This window comes from Porites lutea, chromosome 5 (genome assembly GCF_958299795.1).
Source record: "Porites lutea chromosome 5, jaPorLute2.1, whole genome shotgun sequence".
Classification (NCBI taxonomy): domain Eukaryota; kingdom Metazoa; phylum Cnidaria; class Anthozoa; order Scleractinia; family Poritidae; genus Porites; species Porites lutea.
The window spans coordinates 3,836,659-3,856,966 of NC_133205.1; the positions used below are offsets into that span (position 1 = coordinate 3,836,659).

General features: G+C 39.5%; 1 protein-coding gene across 1 annotated transcript; it reads left to right on the forward strand.

The window, feature by feature from the left end:
* The first annotated feature begins 1,318 nt into the window (after positions 1-1,318).
* On the forward strand, positions 1,319-19,132 carry LOC140936286 (uncharacterized). The gene is made up of 17 exons (XM_073385733.1): positions 1,319-1,415; positions 2,304-2,421; positions 4,461-4,881; positions 5,521-5,933; positions 8,063-8,194; positions 8,293-8,328; positions 9,906-10,247; positions 10,502-10,531; positions 11,420-11,761; positions 12,160-12,489; positions 12,766-13,153; positions 13,889-14,310; positions 14,716-15,243; positions 15,558-15,601; positions 16,253-16,344; positions 16,783-17,226; positions 17,753-19,132. Exons 2-17 carry the CDS (start codon positions 2,343-2,345, stop codon positions 18,198-18,200), a joined length of 4,491 nt encoding a protein of 1,496 aa, XP_073241834.1. The 5' UTR covers positions 1,319-1,415; positions 2,304-2,342; the 3' UTR covers positions 18,201-19,132.
* The last annotated feature ends 1,176 nt before the right edge of the window (positions 19,133-20,308 follow it).

The window sequence follows — 20,308 nt, forward strand, 5'->3', positions numbered from 1 at the left end:
GACCCAATCACGCTCACTTATCAATTATTTGTTCCGATACACTCTTGCTTATGTTCTTCAATTTTGAGACAGCCATGCCATAATACTGCCATGGCTTATACTTGTAGGACTAAGAAGTCACTAATTTTCACGATTAAGAGAAATAAACTTCTCCCTTAACAGTTAGAAAAGTGAAAGTTTTCTGCCCGTCGTTTATTCTTTACTGAAAGCTAAGGAATTCCGTCTGTGACCAGAGGCATCTCATCTCTTTAGAACTGAACTGAACTGCTGTCAGTTTCCGTTGGTTTATGAATGTACGCTAAAGCAAGCCCGTACAGCCTCGCATTAGCCATCCTTGTTCGGGAACAGGTTTTAAGCCTTCTCAGTGAGCTGAAGTTTCTTCGAAAAAAAAAAAAAAGGTCAAAATGAAGACGAGGCAACTGCCTCGTCTTGCCTCATGCTAGAGGTATTTTACAGTGCCGGATCCGGACCCTGAGATAAGGGGGGACCATGCAGGTCTCCAAAAATTCTTTTGTGGGGCCCTTCGGGCCTCAGCTTGGTCCCCTGGATCCACCACTGTTTTAAGAAATCACATAATCATTTGAAATCCTTTCAGACACACCATAGTATTCAGAAAATTTTTTTCGCGCAAGGAATCACGATAAAGGTCTTTTTCTAACCGTCTTTTCAGATTTTAATTAAAATTCCGTGAAGTTGTTTTTTCTCTTTTTCTTTGTTTTCCTTTTTATGTATTGCTGAAAACCTCTACGCTAATACTTATTGTTGTAACCTTTTGAATTGGTCAGTGGAGGACAAGAGTGTTTCTTAGCTCCAGGCTATGGTAATTTTATTACGTAATCAGCCAAATTCGTCTTAAGTATATTCTTTGTTTGCAAGTGTGTTTGCTCAATATTATAACCAAGTTTGAGAATTGATTATCCCAAGTACTAAGGCTTATGACCTCTCGGGTGCCTGATAGTTAGACCTGGTTAGTCTTACCTCTTTGCTCCATCTTTCTCCGTGGGCTCTTTTCATTCCCAGCTCTTCTTGAGTTCTGTATGCAAATTTCGGTCAACTAAAATCAATATTCAGGTACTTTCGAAACTTCGGCTCTTGCGGTATACAAATCTCGTCCATGGTGGATCACATTAAGAACTGGAAGAAGAGTTCGTAAAGTAAGTAACGTAAGCTGCTAATCGCTCAGTACTTCGTAAATTAAGTAGAACGGTACTGTGAGTTAAAAAAGATTCTTTAAATCGCAAACGGGACATTGCATATAATTATAAACACGGAAAACCGTGTCATGACATGACGGTGCAGTGTCTGTATAAAGCGTCTAACGGGTAGCGGAAATAAAGCCCTTTATTATAATTTTCCCTTTGAAAAGAACAAGGTAAAATCGCAAAGTCATGCGTGTGTGTTGCCAGGATAAAGGTGTAAGTCCCACATTTTTCGTTGTTTATTTATCTTTTTAACTGAAGTCGATTCAGATCAGTTCAAACTGAAAGAAGTATGGACGTACTTTCTACCGGCACATTTTGTACAACCGATGCCCAAACACTTACATAACTGAGTGCACGCACTTAAAGACGCATCTTCTTCATATTTATTTCCTTTTTTCTTAAGACTAGTTAAGGAGCGCCACTCGCGACTAATATATTTCGGAAACACAGCCTTATCAACTTTTAAAAGTTTTTATTTGTGTGTAGCGCGTGATTATCATACAAAATAGATGAGAGCTGCTTAGCATGACAGAACCAGAATGATAATCTTTTTGTTACAATTGTTATACGTTTAGCGCCTAAAAATAGCAGGTGTTTAGCCAGTGACATAAACTGATCAACTCTTGCAGTTACTAAAGACTTCAAAAGTTGTCATCACGTCCAAAGTGTGATGTGTCAGGATTTTGATACTTGAAGTTTTTCGGCCCCAAGGCTTCTAAAAGCAAGTATTTGGTCGAATTTTGTGAAAAACGGTCAGCTTTTCTTAAGATGCACATCAGTTATCACAGATTGGATTTGCCATAACACATCTTGCATTTGAAAGCTGCTAGCCAAATTATACACAGGAGTACCTTTGGAGTATTTACTCCACGACTTACAACTTTTCTATTTTAGAGGTATGCTAAATCACTCATATTTTAGTTCAAGAACTGGATAAACGTAAGAAAACCTTGGCACCAACGTATTGAGCGGTACTAAATAACAATAATTTTCCGGGCTATTTTTGTTTATCATGCATGTCTTGTTTAAGACACGCTATTTTACTTTTAATTACAGTTTGAATTATTTGGTCTGCTTGACACTTTTTCTTATTCTCGACAGAACCTGTGGTGAAGTTGATGTTAAAAAATAACAACAAGAATGTGGTATAACCCTTGGTTCATTTATCGCGTGATAGCAGTTCTAATATTTAGTGGACTAGGTCACTGGATTTTGCGAGGTTTGTGATACTCTCATTTTTAATTTAGCATTTTAGGCTTATTCGGGAACGCTATACGCATGCTTTTTGGTTGAGAGACACCTGCCCGAGGTCGAAAACGTATCCTACGAAGTACGTTCATTGATGGTTTTCAACCGGCATGATTGTTTAAGTGATGACAGGAGATAGTCTGATGTTGAATAAATCTCTTTTTCCACTTAAGAAAATGATTTCAAAGACTCAATCGTTTTCAAATTCATCTATATGTCGAGTAAAATGCTTTAAAAGTAGTACGTAGGAGGTCGCTTAGTTTTCAGTCTGCAGCCTTTAGTGAAAAGAAGCAGTTCGACAGCATTTTAATCTCTTTAGCCTGCGGTATTTAGAATCCCCTCTAAACAACATGGTTTGGATGAGTGAAAACCCAGCCTGAGTGAAATTTCACGGCTAGGAAATTTTTCTCTTCAAGCAGTTCGCAGGCAATTCCTAACAATGAGTTTCACTTGCCCTGGCAAATATTCAAAGAACCGGTCCTTATCGCCCACTCCGCTAGGAAATACATGTTTCCTTCGATAGAAAAAAAGGAAAAACAAGAAGATGTTAAATTGCGGGTATTAGTTTACCTGGGTATTCATGTATGACACTAGACTGAGTACTTGTATTTATTCTACTGTTTTTGAATTCATTGTAGTTACGGTAAGTTCCATAGACACCTGCTGAATCATGTTTTATTATTTAAATTTACACGATATCGTGGTGCTTATGAACAAAATTCATTTTTTTTCTTTTCTACCATCGCGTTGCCATGTCTACAATTACATGACGTATAAATACGGCATGTCTTATACGTCATATGGCCTAATAGTCATAACCACGGATGTCGCACTTTATTGACAAGGTTCATCATTCAAAAGAATTCTAGTATAAAAGGTGACCGAGGCCTGTTATCATTACTTTAAACAAATGAAGTGGTTTATTCTTCGAGACATCGATCGAGTAGTATTTAACTCAGTCGCGATAATTCTGAAAAATATTGATAGTGATTTAGATGAAGGAATGACACACTTGAACAATATTTGTTGCTCTCTTAATCGTAAACTAACACAAAAGACCTCCTCTTTTGACCGAAGAAATTCATAAACAATGACATCGCATTATTTTGCATTTAAAAAGAGTTCAACTCTTTCAGTCTTTACTCTTTAATAATCATGCGAAATGACTTTCTAATCATGTCTTAAGGACTTTCACGGATTATTTATTCATTATTTGTTTATTTATTTTTTAATTATGTTTTTGACTAAGTTAAAGTGGATTAACGAAACCAAACCCTTAACTCGCCAGAGGCAAACCAGTTTGGTTATTTAGACGCATTACAAAGTCGTTGAACTCGAGATTACGGAGAGCAATCCCTGCTGGTCGACAATTTGAACCTTGGGTGACTGAGTTGAAATCCAGCCCAGTAAACTATTCACTGCCTTGTTCAGTTATTTATTAAAGTCTGAAGCTCTAACACTCCGTAACACTGACTCTGGTATGATAGGATTGTGAAACTCTGAAGGCGTGAAGCCCAAGAGAACATAAAGGCTTTCTGTCCCAGGGGGGAGTACTCCAGATTTCAAGTGACATGAAGGATTTTTGGGAGGTTGAAATTTTCTATTTTGGGACTTTTTTTTGGGTAGGAAAATTTTGGCAGTATTTATTGGGGTAGCTTGATTTAAGCAAGGATTTTTTTGGATATTCAAAATTAACATGTTTCCATTTTTCGTGTTATATCATTTACTGCTTTGTGGAAATTTTTATGGCTCGGAAATTCGGCATGGGATTTTTTGGGTTTTGTTGGAGGCCCTAGGGATTTTTTTGGGTGTTAAATTTTGCCCCCATTCGATCATCCCTGTCACTTGAAATCCGGGGTACTCCCTCCCTCCCCCCCCCCCCCCCGGGCTTTGTGTTCTCTTGGTACAAGACAGTGCAAACGTTTTTGTTCCAAAAGTACCAAGAGTTGGCCGCGGTAATTTAATCAAAACCGGTTTTACAATTACGTACTTTATTTTTTACATTTGTAGGTACTGATGGCTGTGAACAAGGTAATCCTAGTCTTTATTTCATTGACGACCACAACATTAAGTGTGTGGAGTTTCAATCACTTCATCAATCTAACCCAAACATCAGAACAGTCGTTTCCAACATTGCCGAGGGTACAGCAATAGACATAGATGTAAGAAACAATATAGTGTACTGGAGCGACACTCACGCCTGGACAATAAATAAGAAGAATCTCACATCTGGAGAGGTGAAGGTCATTCTGAAGGAAGACATTGGGGAGGTTTTTTCCATAGCTGTTGAATGGGAAAGTGGCTTGATCTACTGGACAGATTATCTCTACGAAAGAATAGAAGTGGCAAAAACGGATGGAAGTGCTAGAAAGACATTAGTGACACATAATGTTAAATCGCCCGTTGGAATTGCCGTGCACCCAGGAAAGGGGTAAGTTGAGTTTTATACATGAGTCATATCCTACAACATCTCTGAACATCATTTCAAACACCTCCTGGGGACACAAGGATACGAGTGCAAGTAGGCTCTAACTGAACCCGTTCCCTTGAATCTGGCCTTAGTATTCCTTCCGTAGCAGAGACTACGGGAGGAACGCACGGGTCCATAAAATTATTACCACTAACACCTCTTGAACAGTGGCACCCAACGAGAATATAAATCAAAACCACTTAAACATAGCATTTACATATTTTGGTATTTAAACAGTAGATATAGGCATATGTTTATCCCCTAAAAAGTTTTCATCGGATTTCCTAGCTGAAAGTCTAGTGATCCGAAAATTACAGGGGTCAAAACTTACCTTTTCGAAAATTCAGCCAGAAAAAAAGAATCCCGAAAATTCTAGGTGACCTTTTCAGGGTAAAAATCCCTTTAAAATGGGCAGTCATACCATTTTTTAGATGTTCGAAAATCCTAGGAGAGGCAGGCAAGCGAGAAATTGTACAACAAATGTTCCGAAAATTCTGAATCTCAAATCGTCTTCCGACGGAACAGATATTTTCCGAAAATTGACGTTGGGTGCCCGTCTTGAAATCCCATGATTGATCGTTTGTTTAACCTTTTTGTTAGATACCTGGTTTGGTCCGACTACGATTACAGTCAACCGAAGATAGTACGCGCAGATTTAACTGGTGAAAATCAGCAAGAATTGTTCACGTTATTTCACGGCGTGCCCTTGTACCTAACCATCGACTACTCCGAAAACCGTGTGTACTGGGCAGATATTTTCTATACCAACACCTTCATTGGTTCCGTGAGCCTCGATGGAACCCATTTTGCAGCGATTGGATATCTATCTCAATCATTTTTTCCATTCCATCTGGCAATTTTTCAAAATGACCTTTACTGGGCTGACGTGAATAGGCAAGGAATAGCGTGGTTTGATTTCAAAGGTTCTAACAGCCGAGTGATAACTAGAGATGATCTTACAGAGTACAGTTTGGTCGGACTTGCGACGTATGATCCATTAAGACAACAAACTGGTAGGTTAAATTTGACATTGTCTGTAGAGAGGTAGCTCATCTTATTCCAGGGAAGGAGATAAATTTTGCCAAGATCGCTCAAAGTTATCTGCACGACTTTTCCCTTTCCTGATCGTCCTATTATCTTTATCTGCGAGCGTTTTGAGCGAGAAAGAATTATTTCGAAAGAGAAACTAATTGCAAACAGTCTATTCTCTAAATGGGTATCAGTACCCGCGATTTGTTGCTAAGTAAACAAAAAAGTACTTTCCGTTGAAGAAAGAGTAACAGCAATTCGTGTAATAAGCTGTATGAAGCTTCTGTCCAACAATCTGTTACTCTCCTCTTATTATACTAGTAATAGTTGACACTACGGCTGCCCCCGCTCTGTATATTGTCGGTCAATAGTATTCTTGCAGTTGTGTAGCTCTTTGAAATATACCGATTCATAATGAAGATTCAGTCACACATATTCCATACAATACGTGAGACAAATACAGGAAATGCAAGGTTCCAAGCACCGTTTCAGTTCGATTTACACAGCTTTGATCAAAACCTTCTTAGTTTCTAGAATAGTTTATTTTCAACCAAAAGAAAAAATTTATTAGAAGTTGAATTTTTCGCTTTTTCTCTTTCACTTTTTACATTCAGTTCATTTTATTTGCCGGAAAGTAAGCCTTAGAAAATAATAGGAAGTTTGATCAATTCAAGCTCGCGCATTCTAGTCTTATTTTAAACTTTATAGTTGAAGGACATCTGTGAGCAGCGAAATAAGTCAGCACAGAATTTGATTGTCGGCGAATTTCTGTAATCGTCCATCGTTCTGCTAGTGATAAGCTAGGCGTTGTTCACTCGTCTTGCTGGTTTTGGGCTGAGCCTTATTCCGGTCAAAGAGAGAGAAAGAGTTTCTGGCAAGGTTTTAAATCAAAGATTTGTGAACTCGTGTCTGGCATACTTTCCAAGTGTTTATATATACACAGTTATACGCACCTTGTAACTTCATCTGCGCTTAACGAGTATCTTTTGGTCCATAACTTTCAAAACAACTGCTCCACAGAATGTCACTGATAACACGTAAAGCAAAAGAGTATCGAAGTATGACTGCACAATGCATGTCACAAGATCCTGACCTAAGGGGTCCCTTCGGGATTTTCTGTCTTTACGTCATCCTAACCATTTCGTACTTGCGGGAGCAAACAATAGAAACGTCATCATTACCTACCGATTCCTCGCGGCCCCTGTTCAGGCAAATCGAGATTTTTCTATATTGACCGTATGACTGTATATTTCAACTCTAAGTACTTTCCGTAATATACGCGCGAGTTACTAGAGTGCCTCCTCGGGATTTCGCCTTCTGGGCGAAATCCCTGCGGGGGCAATAAGCAGCAATGAAATACCAGGTGAGCTTTCGCCCGAAAACATTATATCTTCACATGTGAAAATAACATGTTATCTTCACACGTGAAAAGATCACCGTTGCTATGGCTACATACTAAATCGCGCCTTTCACAACAAAAAACTCAAAGTGAAATGATTCGGTGTTTCATTGGTGGCTATATAATAAATAGAACATTCGTTTCTCGTGTTGAAGAAATATTTTTCAACACTTGAAGAGAAATTTATTATTTCCGCGCGGCCATTTAATGTCCTCTTCACACTCTCTCCAACTTTTTTGCAACAAAAAGTTCAGATGACGTACAGAATGAGATACATAATACTGTAATAGGGTGCTGCTTGAATGTTATAAATGTACTTTTTAATGTGATCGACCGTTTCTACCAAAAACGGTTAAATTGATTTAGACTTGACTTTCCTAAAAAAAACACGTTTAAACCGGTTTACACGGTTTTAAATCAGCCGTGGGCATAATTACCCCAGGGGTACTCTCCTGGACGCTGATTTTTTGATATGCTCGTCGTTTTCCACCATTTCAACCAAGTTGTGGTGGTCAGTTTTGAAAAAGTTGATCTATCGAATCAACGAGCGAGAACACAAAATTGGCCGAACAACTAAATATAGTTGAACTCAACAGAACATGAGCTTAACAAACCCAAAAACATAAAGGCCCCTTTTTGTATTTGTGAACTTTCATGGCTGGTAAATCTGTCAGTTTGACAAACATCTGTTTTGTTGTTGTTGTTCTGCGGTAGATGGAAGTGGACCTTGCACAGAAAACAACGGCAACTGCAGTGATTTATGTTTGCTGACTCCAGGAAGAGGAAGGAAGTGCGCTTGTCCACAAGGCATTACGTTGAGTTCAGATGGACTGACTTGTAATAATGGTAAACTAATATTTGATAACTTTTTAAAACCATTACCTTTGTTCCAGCTTTTAGTTTTCCTTATTATGTATCCAACATACGGCTTTTGTCATTTACAGCATCCACAGCTGCAACGCAGTCACCACCCCTTCCAGGTATGCTATTGGTGAATTTACATGTTGTGTCTGGTAATTATTTTTTTTAGCATTAAAATACTCGAGGAACAAGCAATTTTCGTCGATAGTTCTACCCAGCCCACATACAGTGGAACCTATATTTAACGAAGTGACAAGGGACTGGAAAATTGTGTTCTTTATATCGAGGGTTCGTTATATCGAAAACCTCGATTTAACGAAATGTTCGTTGTATTGAGGTATAGTTAATGACTAATTTCCAACGCCCAGCATTTCCGGATCTGAACAATTTCTATACGGTCAGCACTCGTTAACATCCGTCGAAAGGCTCTTTCTCCCCTTACGATTTTTACACAAGGTAGAACTGTTTTCTACTTTTATATCACACCTAGATGATATTTCAAGCTGGAAATCATTTATGAAAGTGCGAGTGTCTTCAATTTAAGAGAAAAAAATTGATACGAAAGACAAGAGAATTCGAACCCATGACCCTGCCTTTTTTCCCCCGACTCGAATCAACGTCTCATACCCAGTACGCCACACTAACCATCCACTAACTACTAGACCACTGAGGATTTGTTGGATGGCAGGGAAATAATTTAAGTACACATAGCATCGACCCCAACCCAAAAAAAGAACCTAACCAGTTTCGAAACAGTGCTTAACCCTAATCAGTAAAGGCGGAGCTTAACCCTAATCAGAAAAGGCAGTGCTTAACCCTAATCAGAAAACGCAGTGCTTAACCCTAATCAGTAAAGGCAGAACTTAACCCTAATCAGTAAAGGAAATGCGAAACGATAAAGAATACTACGTTGTGCAAACTTCATAAGGTGTCCAAAGGCCATTCGACAGATGTTAAATAGTGTTGACCTTTCTGTACGTATTAAACATTTATATACGAAGCTATTGTCTCAATCCAGAGCTGTTCATTGCTACGGCACTAGAAACGCAAGAACAGGCAAAAAAAACTGCTTAAAACTACTGTACACATAAATTTTATCCTCGTTGATCTGCTTCGCATTCTTAAGCTGTCTTTCGGTCACATATTGACGTATTCGTTATATCGAGGTTTATTCATTACGTCTGCGTTTTTAGATCGTGTTCGTGATAACGAGGATTTCGTTAAATTGAGGTTCGTTACATCGAGGTTCTGTTCCATACATTTTACTGTAATTTTGGCCGGGCTGAAGAAAATCGTTCGTTATACCGAGGACTTCGTTATATGGCCTTCGTTAAATCGAGGTTCCACGATACCAGGAAGACCAATCTTGGTGAATAAGCTGTAAATTATTGCGTTCGATGAGGGAGAAAGCGTACCAATACAAAAGTAATCGAGAGAGTTGGGCTTGAATCACTCTATGCGATCTCAGAGGCTAGTTTAGCCATCACAGAAGTTTGAGGAGCAAGAGATATTATGTCAGTGTACATACATGTCAAAGCAACCTCAATTTTTCAGCGTACTGCTGCGCTGCTTAAATAAGGAGTGTATAGTACATTGAACACAAGCAATATAACACTCAAAAAAGTCAGTAAAAATTGAAAATGACAACGCTGAAAAGATCATTATCTGAAAACAAATTTTCTTTTTTACATACAAGCTATCGAAGTCCGTCTGGTTGGCTCGGCACAATCCAACCAAGGTCGAGTGGAAGTGAAATACAACGGACAATGGGGGACAATATGCGACGATTATTGGGGAATATCCGAAGCACATGTCATATGCCGCATGCTGAACCACTCTGGGGCAGAATTTGCGCTTCGAGAAGCGGCATTCGGTCCCGGAAGAAGTTCTTACCCCATTTGGCTGGACAGCGTAAAATGCAGAGGTGATGAGCCTACCATTGCAGCTTGTCGGCATGATGGATGGAGACAACATGACTGCCGACATAGTGAGGACGCCAGTGTGGTCTGTTGGAGGGATTCAGCACCTAGTAGTCAAGGTAAAGCGCTTCGCAATTCCCTGATGATTAGAAAACCTTTCAACAGAAATCTCAATCAAATAGTTTCAAGTCTGTTCCTTACGGTTAAAAGTGCTAGGACGTGCATGGTTTCTGGCTCATGTTCCCATAACAGATTATTAATTACCCTTGGCTATCAGGTAGTTAAGGATTATTAAGGATTGACAAACAACATTGAATTAATCATAACACCATTTGACGTTCTCATATTATTCTTATTTTTTTGGACATAATAGAACCAACTTTGGCTCCAGGACCACACCCTGGTACGTATATATTTTGGTGTTAATTGAAATCTCTAAATCGTTTTAAGTAATTATTACACCTTAGTTTTAGTTAATTAAGTTAGATACACGGCATGCATAGAAAACAGGTCTAGTTTAGTGTAATTATGAGTAGTATTTTTACTAAAGGGACTCTTTAGATACGTTTTTACTGTTAGTAAATATTGTTATGTAGTTGTATTGAATATTGTGCCAAAAAAAAACCTGATGAATTTTTACCGTGTTGAAATAAAGATTGAGATTTGAGATTTAGATTTGAGGCCGTGGGAGGATTAGCTCAGTCGGTAGAGAGCTTAACTGCAGAGAGGGAAGTCGACGGTTCGATCCCCGGGGCCAGACCAATTAATACTCTGGGTCTTAAAATAACTGAGAAATGAAGGTACCCCCCTTGAACTGAAAGCGGCTAGACCTTCGCGTGGCTCGGATGCCCCACGTAAGATGGCGGTCCCGTCTCCCGTTGCAGACGTAAAAACAGTGTCCCTAATTAGTACTTTCGGGCTAAATACATTGACATTCAAATTAGGTGTTTTTTTTTTCCGGCTGGAGGCGCCTTCTAACGTCTTTCAATACCTAAATCGGAAATTGTCTAACAACTAACGTCTTTCAATATCTAAATCGGAAATTGTCTAGAAACAGAGCAAAACTGGTTCAACCATGCACCAGAGGTTATGAATTATTCGCTGTTCATATTGAATGCTGCACAACGAGTTTAAGCATTCCAACCAGGCTGCTGCTAACTATATCCTGCCATCATATTAATTAAGAGCAGCCTACAGATGTATTGAATAGTATGATATTCGCCTAATACCTTGTAATAGCAAGGTTTTCATATGACAGTATGACGCGAATATAATTTCATTGCCTTCACAGAACTTGAAATACGCTTGCACGGTGGTGAGACGCATTACGAAGGTGGGGTTGAAATCAAACTAAACGGAACCTGGGGAACAATATGCGATGATTTTTGGGGGATCGAGGAAGCTAACGTAATTTGTCGCATGTTGAACTTTACGGAGGGAGCTCTAAGTACACAATGCTGTGGCTTTTATAACGGCTATGGGATCGCCGAAAAAATATGGCTGGACGATGTTCATTGCGATGGTGATGAACAAAGCATCGCGGAGTGTCGTCATGGCGGTTGGGGAAGTCACAACTGTAGGCACACGGAAGACGTGGGAGTAGTCTGCAAACATTCACCAGTGTCAGCACCAGGTAGTCATTGTTCTCTTAAAAATACATCTTGACGACGCTTGACTATGAGCTCGTTATGCGAAATGGGAGTTTATATAGTCACTTCAAATATGATCCTTCTCCGATGACTGTTTTTCAATCGTCTTTTAATTTGACATTTCTGGATCATTTATTTCATTAATATGAGGCCACTATTACCCTTACAGCCGTCAATCCGGAGATAATATCTATTTTTTAATAATCTTTAGCTCTGTCTGTTATTAAAAGTAAACGGGTATAGTTAAACGAAAAGAGCTCTTACTCACTTGGAATTGTCCTCAAAGAAGTTTAAAGATCTGAACTGGCATAGCTGTCTTTGTATATCATAGCATTGAAATAACGAAACGTTAAGACGTTATATTTCTTCTTTTCCCCTAAAGATCAAATCGTACGACTGGCAGACGGAGCGAGGGAAAGTGAAGGAAGAGTGGAAGTTTTCCGTGACGGTCACTGGGGAACAGTATGCGATGACCAATGGGACATCAATGATGCAGATGTGATATGCAAAATGCTGAATTATTCAAGAGCGGTACGCGCTCCCGGTCACGCCTTCTTTGGCCGTGGAAATGGCAAAATATGGCTTAGTGGCGTGGAGTGCCGAGGCAGTGAAACTTCTATTCTACAATGTGGGCATCTGGCATGGGGCAGCAATAACTGTGATCACCACGAGGATGCAGCCGCTATCTGCCAACAGCGTGCACCACATTTAGGTTAGCAAATGAAGATAACATTTGGGTCGCTGCAGGCCACCACCAGTTACTGCATGTGCATGACTCATTATTAGGAGTGGATGCCAGTGCACCCCAGATTCATTTGTTATATTTTTGCATTTGTAAACTCTAGCATTCGAGAGGATTTGGGCACAGTTGGTACTTACTGCGATAGTCATGCTGCATCAAATTAAGATCATATGGGTTGCTGCAGGTGATCTAGATAAACATTTATTCTTAAATACGTCTAACAAACATGTTTTGTTTTCATTTAAGAATCCATAAATTTCATCCTGGTTTGTGAGTCTGGAAGGAGCTTAATCTACCACATTTCCCTTGATAGTAGTGGCTTTCCAGAGAAAGGGGTGCCTCTCGCACTACAGACAAATAACCCACAAGCTGTTACCTTCAATAGCGAAGACAAAATGGTCTACTGGATTGAACAGTCTGGCTCTATTGTTCGTTCCTATCTTAACGGAAGCTCAAGGCGGGTTATCGTTAAAGGGCTGACGTTCCCAGCAGGTCTAGCAATAGACCATTTGGGCCAAAATCTTTACTTCACCGACCAAAAAGGAATCATGGTATCAAAACTAGATGGGTCCTATCAGACGCATTTAATCAATTCGACGTTTGCTCATGGAATAGCCTTAGACAGTGATAATGGGTAAGAACCTCTGTCAACTATATGATCGTATGCATGAAGCAATCGACTCAGACCTTGCACATATTGTCGAACCCCTCGTAAGCCACCTCCCAGTATGTGAAGATTTAGTGGTCGCGCGCTTATGAGAGATGGTCACCTTCGCGAATTGAACCATAGGGGGAACTCTATGAGAAGAAGTTCAGACCTACCTGAATTTTGACAAATACTCTATTGCATGTAATTTCTGAGTTACGTATAAATGTAGTTCTATCACTAAACGTTTTTCGTATACACTGAGCATCTTAGTACATAAAGCGAACAAAGAGGCTGCACCATGCATGCGACAAGCGGTCGCTTAAAAGTGGTTTGTGAAGTCTGTCGGGCCAAAAAGCGGCCGCGGTTGCCTTACGAGAGGTGGTCGTCAACGAGAGCTTCAGTCTTATTTTAGGGCCTTGACTGGGACAATTTTGGATGTTTTGTCGGATGGGTAGCAGTCGCGGATCTAGGGGAGCCGCCCCCTTTCTTTTTAGACCAAACTCAAGGTCTGGATAAGACATTAGGCAGTCGCTTATGGGAGGTGAGCATGGAGATAAGACTGTATAATAAACTTTAAGAAGTAGCGTGCAATGAGACGTTTCAAGCTTTGAGGAACGTCTTTTTCTAAATCCTCTTAAGAACAAACAACTAAAATGTTCAATAATTATAGCAATCACTCAATGCATTGTTTTGTTCTGAGGTATTGTGTCTTATTTTCAGACATATCTACTTCACCTCTACTGGTACCAAACCAAAGATACAACGAGCAGACATGGATGGCAAAAATGTTTTTGTTTTGATGAACGTTTCCTCCATTCGGGAAACTAAGCTTGACGTAGCACTTGACAAAGTCAACAAACGCCTATACTATTCAGACTCAAGGAACAACTTAGTAAAATACATCGATCTCGCCAAATTCACTCTCCACCCTGTACTGTCTAATCGCCCTCATGGACCAGTGGGTCTTACCTTAATCAATGGTACCCTTTATTGGACAGGCGGTGAATTACAGACTTACAGTGGTGCTGTTTACAAGGCAGATGCAGACAACGTAAATGGTAGCATCGTACATAAAGTAATGGACCTTTTATCGTTTCCTCAAGGATTGTACGCGCACAATTCGGAAGGTGTCAGGCCATCAGGTAAGATGGTCGATCAATTTTTAACGGTCAAATAAGGGACTGTATTAAATAAGTCTCAGTAACCCTAAATGTTTGCTTATTCGGGTCATCCTTTTGGCTTACCCGAGGAGGTTTTCCAGTAGTTGATACTGGATTTTCGACGTGTTTTGACCTCTAATTAATTTCATTCTATGCGCCAAGGCTTTAGCATTAACGTTAATGTTTCGAGAAACAATGTTTGACATTCTGTTCACTAACATTACAAAATTAACAGCTCCAAAGTACATGTAGACAAAAAAAGCGCATTGAGTGGCGCCTCGAAGGAAATTAAAAAATAAAACAATATACAACAAAACCTGGGCTCAGGGAATGTTCATTATATTAAAAACTCAAACGTTACTTAAATTAAAATATCATTTCTTTCAGGAAATCACTCCTGCATCAATGGTAACAGCGGATGCTCCCATCTTTGTGTTGTAAACCCTGAAGGATATCGTTGTCTCTGCCCAGTTAATGAGCGATGCCAGACATTACCAACATCAATTCCGACCACTACAGTGCACGTTTCTAGTGTTAGTTCAACAGAAATTGGAAAGTCAGTGTCTATATCACCAACTATAAAATCATCGCAATTGTTACTTCCCACCATCCAGCCATCCCGAAGTTTCTCCAAAGCTGGCTTATTCCAATCTTCTTTCTCGTCTGTTGCGACTCCCAAAGTTAGCATCAAAACGTCTAGCGCAAGTTCAAACGCAAGGTCATCTTCTTCACCATCCCCTTTTAACAGGCCAACCTCGGCAGTTTCCACATTGACATCTATTTCTTCAATGCCGGGCGAGGTGTGCTCCGTTAACAACCCATGTGAAAATGGAGGCCGATGTACGGTCGATGGTTTCAGCTATAAATGCGTGTGTGCAGGTTATTTTGCTGGTCGGCTCTGTTCAAAAGACATCAGTAAGTTTTATGTTTCATGTTTTTTGTTATGTTTTATTGTTCAGTCCACCAAGGAACCAAACGTAGTGTACTTAATAGAAGGCTAATCTATAGCTTTCGTCTAAAACAGTGAATATTAGTTGACTTTCTATTCTGAGATTTCTGTTTGAAAAGCCTAAACAACGCGAGAGCCTATTTTTAATGAAATCAAAGTTTTGAAATCTCCATACTAAAATGGACCATGTCTGTCTTTGGTTTACCCTAATAGAACAAAGTAATGGGCACTCAATCAATTCAATTTAACAAGCTAATTTTTAGCGCCGTTGTTTTTGTAGGGAATTTGGTTGTTGTTATTGCCATTGAAATACAAGAAAATAAGGTGAGTTTCATGGATAGAAAGAGGAATTTTGTAAACATATATAAGCTGGTAACACAAAAACTTCTCCAACTAAATGTCGTCAATGCAAGATGCACAAATAGGCATCAGCAGGTCCTACATAGAGCCTACGTTACAGGTAATAATAATGTTAATAATCATCATCATCAACACCATCATCATCATTATCATCATCATCAACATCATCATCATCAACACCATCATCATCATTATCATCATCATCAACATCATCATCATCATCATCATGGTCATCGTCGTCTTCTTTATTCTTCTTAAGTTAAGAGATATTTCTCAAGTGACATTTACAGTCGTAAAAAACCGTTAATTGTAAAATACCCAAGAAATATGTAAACGATGAAAGACTGAAAACTATATTTGTGACAAGACAATGAATAGGGACCGGTTTTTCTTTCCTCTGGTGCTTTGCACGCAAAGACGCGTGGAGTCAAAAATTTGCTTCTGAAGGACTACAACATTACTCCATATCACCTAGGAAACGTTTTAGTGAAGTTTGCTTTAATAACTCTACTACTTTGCCCTAAGCTTTGTTTTACCAGTAAAATGCACTGTGTACATTGCACTGAAGTTATCGAATCTTGGATATTTACTTTAACATTTTCTCTTTCTTCACAGTTTGATAGAGCGGCGTTGGTGCAAATCATAGTGGAAAGCTTGAACAAACTCTGCGCGGGTGAAACCAACAGCTGCCCAATACAACTTTTAGAGTAAGAACAATTGACTCTAAATAGAATGAAACAATTGCCCACAAACCGTCATTAAAGACCTTTAGATTCTAAGACCAGTGCGACCACGAGTACGTGATTTTCTCAATACACTAAGCAGTGCGCGGGCGTGAACCAGCGTCATTTTGGCCCATTTGCACCAAGTTATAAGCAGCGCTCTTCAGGTTTCAGGTCTTTCGTAAACCGAAGCAGCTATTGTGTTCTTGTTAAGTGTTAAGCGTTTTTCTTCGTTGTTTTAAGGAGGTAGGAAATCATCTTCTTTCTTATCCAGGCCGTCTATTTTTTAAGATCAATTGCCTTCAATAACTTCAATAAAACGTTTTGTTACCCAGTTGGAGAGAAATCTTTTCCCTTTAACTTGGTCTCTATGTATATGTGAAGTCTGAATTTGTTACCAACATTCTTACTTCTTTTTCAAAGGGATAAACGAAGGAGAAAACGATCATTAAAGTTGACAAAATTTACGCAGGATGACGTGATAATACCGGTTGATCCAAAGCAATCAGGTGCAAACCTTCATGTAGAGCTGGCCGTTTTAAAAATCTTGGCAGATGGTTCAACTGCTGTAGTATCCAGTGACAATCTCAGCAAGATAATACTACAAGCGGAATCAAACATCAGTGACTTACTCGGCGGGAGATTGGTTAGCGCCCAGCCCAAAGTTCCAGCACAGACCACCCAACAAACGCACAGTAAAACTGCAACGATGCCTATTACTCTTTCATCAACAACAGAAAAACCGGCGTCGCCTGGTAGAGTGGCTGCTAGTGAGGGAGGAAGCAATGACGGGGGTGTCATAGGAGGGGTGGTCGTGGCCGTTGTTGTTGTCATTGCTATCATTGCCTTCCTGGTATGGTATTTCAGGTAAGCCATTTTTAAATTTATATGAACCAATATTTTCAAAAAGGATATAAATTTTGGTGTTGGAAACACCAATCACAAGAAAACACGGTGTTAGCTGCAGTACGCCAAAAGTCGCGATCAATAACTGACTATCGTGACACAAACGATAAACGGGATCCTTTGTCAGTTTGTTTGTTCGTCTTTTAGGTATTCTTTTAGATGCGCTTCTCGTGAGGATAATTTTGCTCAAAAATAAATCTCAATAAAATGAATGCGTAGTATGTATGAACTGTGAAGATTTGAAGGATTGCTTTTCATATAAACGCTATAGTTCAATACAGCGGAATAGAGTTCAAGACCCACCCTAAAATCCAAAATTACATTTGTTGCAATTGAATATAACTAGAGGAAATATTTAAACGCTGTTGTTCATTTACAAGTTCTCTTGTAGTGGTTTGAACAGTAACTATCCTTATTTGCAACAGAAATAATAGAACTGAAAGGATTTGGTAGTTGATGTAAATTTGGATACAATTCTCCTTCACAGGGTACGAACAACTGTTCCCTACAAAAAGGAAATAGATGCACCCACAACACGCACGACTTCATTTGAAAACCCAGGGTACGATACTGCTGCTGTTGCTGGCTTTGGTGCTCCTAGCTTTGGTGCTCCTGATAGCGTGCTTTATGAGGATATTCCGCCCATCGTTCCTTCTCCCTATCAAGAAATGAACGATTTTGGTGCTGCTATTAACCCGCTTTATAGATCAACTGGCCAGGAAAATGTTTCCTCGACTGATGGTCATAGATCTAGAAAGTTTGACGCTGACAATGCCGACTTCAGTCGCAAACCAGGAATTCCAGAGGCTCCTGACGGAAACAAAACACTCAAGGAACAGGATTCCAAAATGTCCTTTGACGCTGGTATCCGTCCACAACCAACAGTTCTAATCTTAAATAACAGTGACAGGCCTGACAATTTTTCAGAAATTTAACTTTAATTGCACGTGCACGAAATGGCAAAGTACAGTCGAACGCAGATTGCACTGACTGCGAGCAGTCTCTCTTTTCTTTCGGCTTCAGTGAGGGGAGTGCACTTGAGCGAGCGGAAAGAGGCGAGACGCGAGAAACAAGGGCGGCAGCTCTTCCCCTTTCGCGCCTTTAGTCACGCGTGTGATCATTTTTGTGTCTCTGACGTTTCGCTCGAAGGACTGAAAAAAGGAGGACTTCTCGTAGTCTAAGTCGAACTTGTACGACCACCGCTAGTGAGCAACCAATTCAGGTGATCCAAAACACCAACCTTAACATTGTATCAATAATAGCCTTCTTGTAGTGGTAACCTCTCGTAATTAGTAATCATCACCATGGAACCGGTTTTTTATTTTATATTTTCAAACGTGTTGTAAGAAACCTCTTGAACCATGGTCTAATCTCCATGTTCCCTATACGTATTACAAATTGTATGCGAAGAACGTTCGAAATGAAAGCAATAGTAAGATCTATTCCAAAAAGAACAAGAGAGCCGGAAAAGAACCCCTTGTTGTTCGACCCTCATTAGTGACCAACAAATCTTGGTATTTGGGTGGCCCCTTACGGGAGGTTTGACTTTACATCAATGCTCGTCGTTTCATCGTAGTTGCATGAACGTTATTTCCTCAGACAATACATTAAAAACGCGTGAGTAAGCTCCTGCTTTGCCTAAACAGGTTCTTACATTAATTGTAATTAGCACTTATTAAGGCTATTTAGGAATTGGTGCATATTTTCTAAAAATTAAAAATTCATTGTAGCTGGAAGAAAACGGTGCTTTGCCGCCTAATCCTTTTATATAATCGGCATACCAAATAAGTGTTTATGTAGAAATGACTATAACAAGAAATGTAATTGAAGCGCTAATCACAAGTGCCGCCCTAGTAGTTCCAAGTGTACAGACGTTTTAACAATGGATTTTACAAAATATGAACATTAGGGACGCACCATTAGAAAACTATTGGGGGGGGGGGGGGGGGGTGGGGATTTTTGAGCCGCAGGAATTCTTTTTTGTTTATCAAACTCTTTGTATGAATTTTTTTTCTCTTAATTTTCCCTTGCGCGAATATTTTTTTGTACTTCGCCCGCCTCCCCCGATAAGTTTTCTAATGGTCCGTCCCTTCGGCTAAACAAGTTGTTCTATAGAGGACATGATCATTTCCGTTTCTCTAATTTTGTCGAGACTAATAAATAAACAGCGGGAATCAGCAGTGAGCCGTTTGAAAAAGAGAAAGGTGTAATTTTTCATTTCTTATAATCAACACTCTTGTACTACAAGAACACAGAGAGTGAATTTTGTTCTTTCTCAGTTTCTGAAGAGTTGTTAAATATTTTCGATATGTTAGTAGAATAGGATGCACCGAATTATCCTCTTTTGCGGGGGAATCTCATTAACTTGCGGGAGAACACTTTATCGCCGATGACGTCATCGTCTTCTTGTCTTTATCACATGAATAAAATACATGAGAATCTCAAGGCTTTTTTCACACTATACCAATGTTCCAATTTTGCCGCCTCCGGCCGGTACAAATCGTGCATATTAATGTGGACGAAGGCAAACTCGAAACACAAATCTTTACTTACCCCTCCTTCTTCCTGCTTCTTCACAATTCAGTTATTATGTTTCCTCCAGCTGTCAATCTTATGACGTCATTTCCTGCCAACAACCGTTGAAATCAAAAATCGTAAAACATCCTATTGTTAGAAGTAGAGTTTTCTGTCATTCTTCAACGTTTTAACTCAAAAGAAACAAGTTGCAAAACTAATTTTTTTGCTTGCAGCAGTTTTGTAGCCTTCGAACGCAGACATATTTCCATTGCTTCTCTCCACCTGAAAAGAGAGAATTGACGACCGGAAAAACGTCTGCGTTCGCAGGCTAGCAGTTTTTTTAAAGCCCCAAACAAGAGACTACAGTAGAACATCGATAAAACGGACAACCATATAACGAATTTCTCGGTACTTTCTTAACCCCCGTAATAGTAAAACATACGACAAAGAAATTAAATTAACTGCAAACACCGTGGACGAAGATCCTACTGGTTATCAACGTTGGACTGCTCTAGGAAAGAGATCT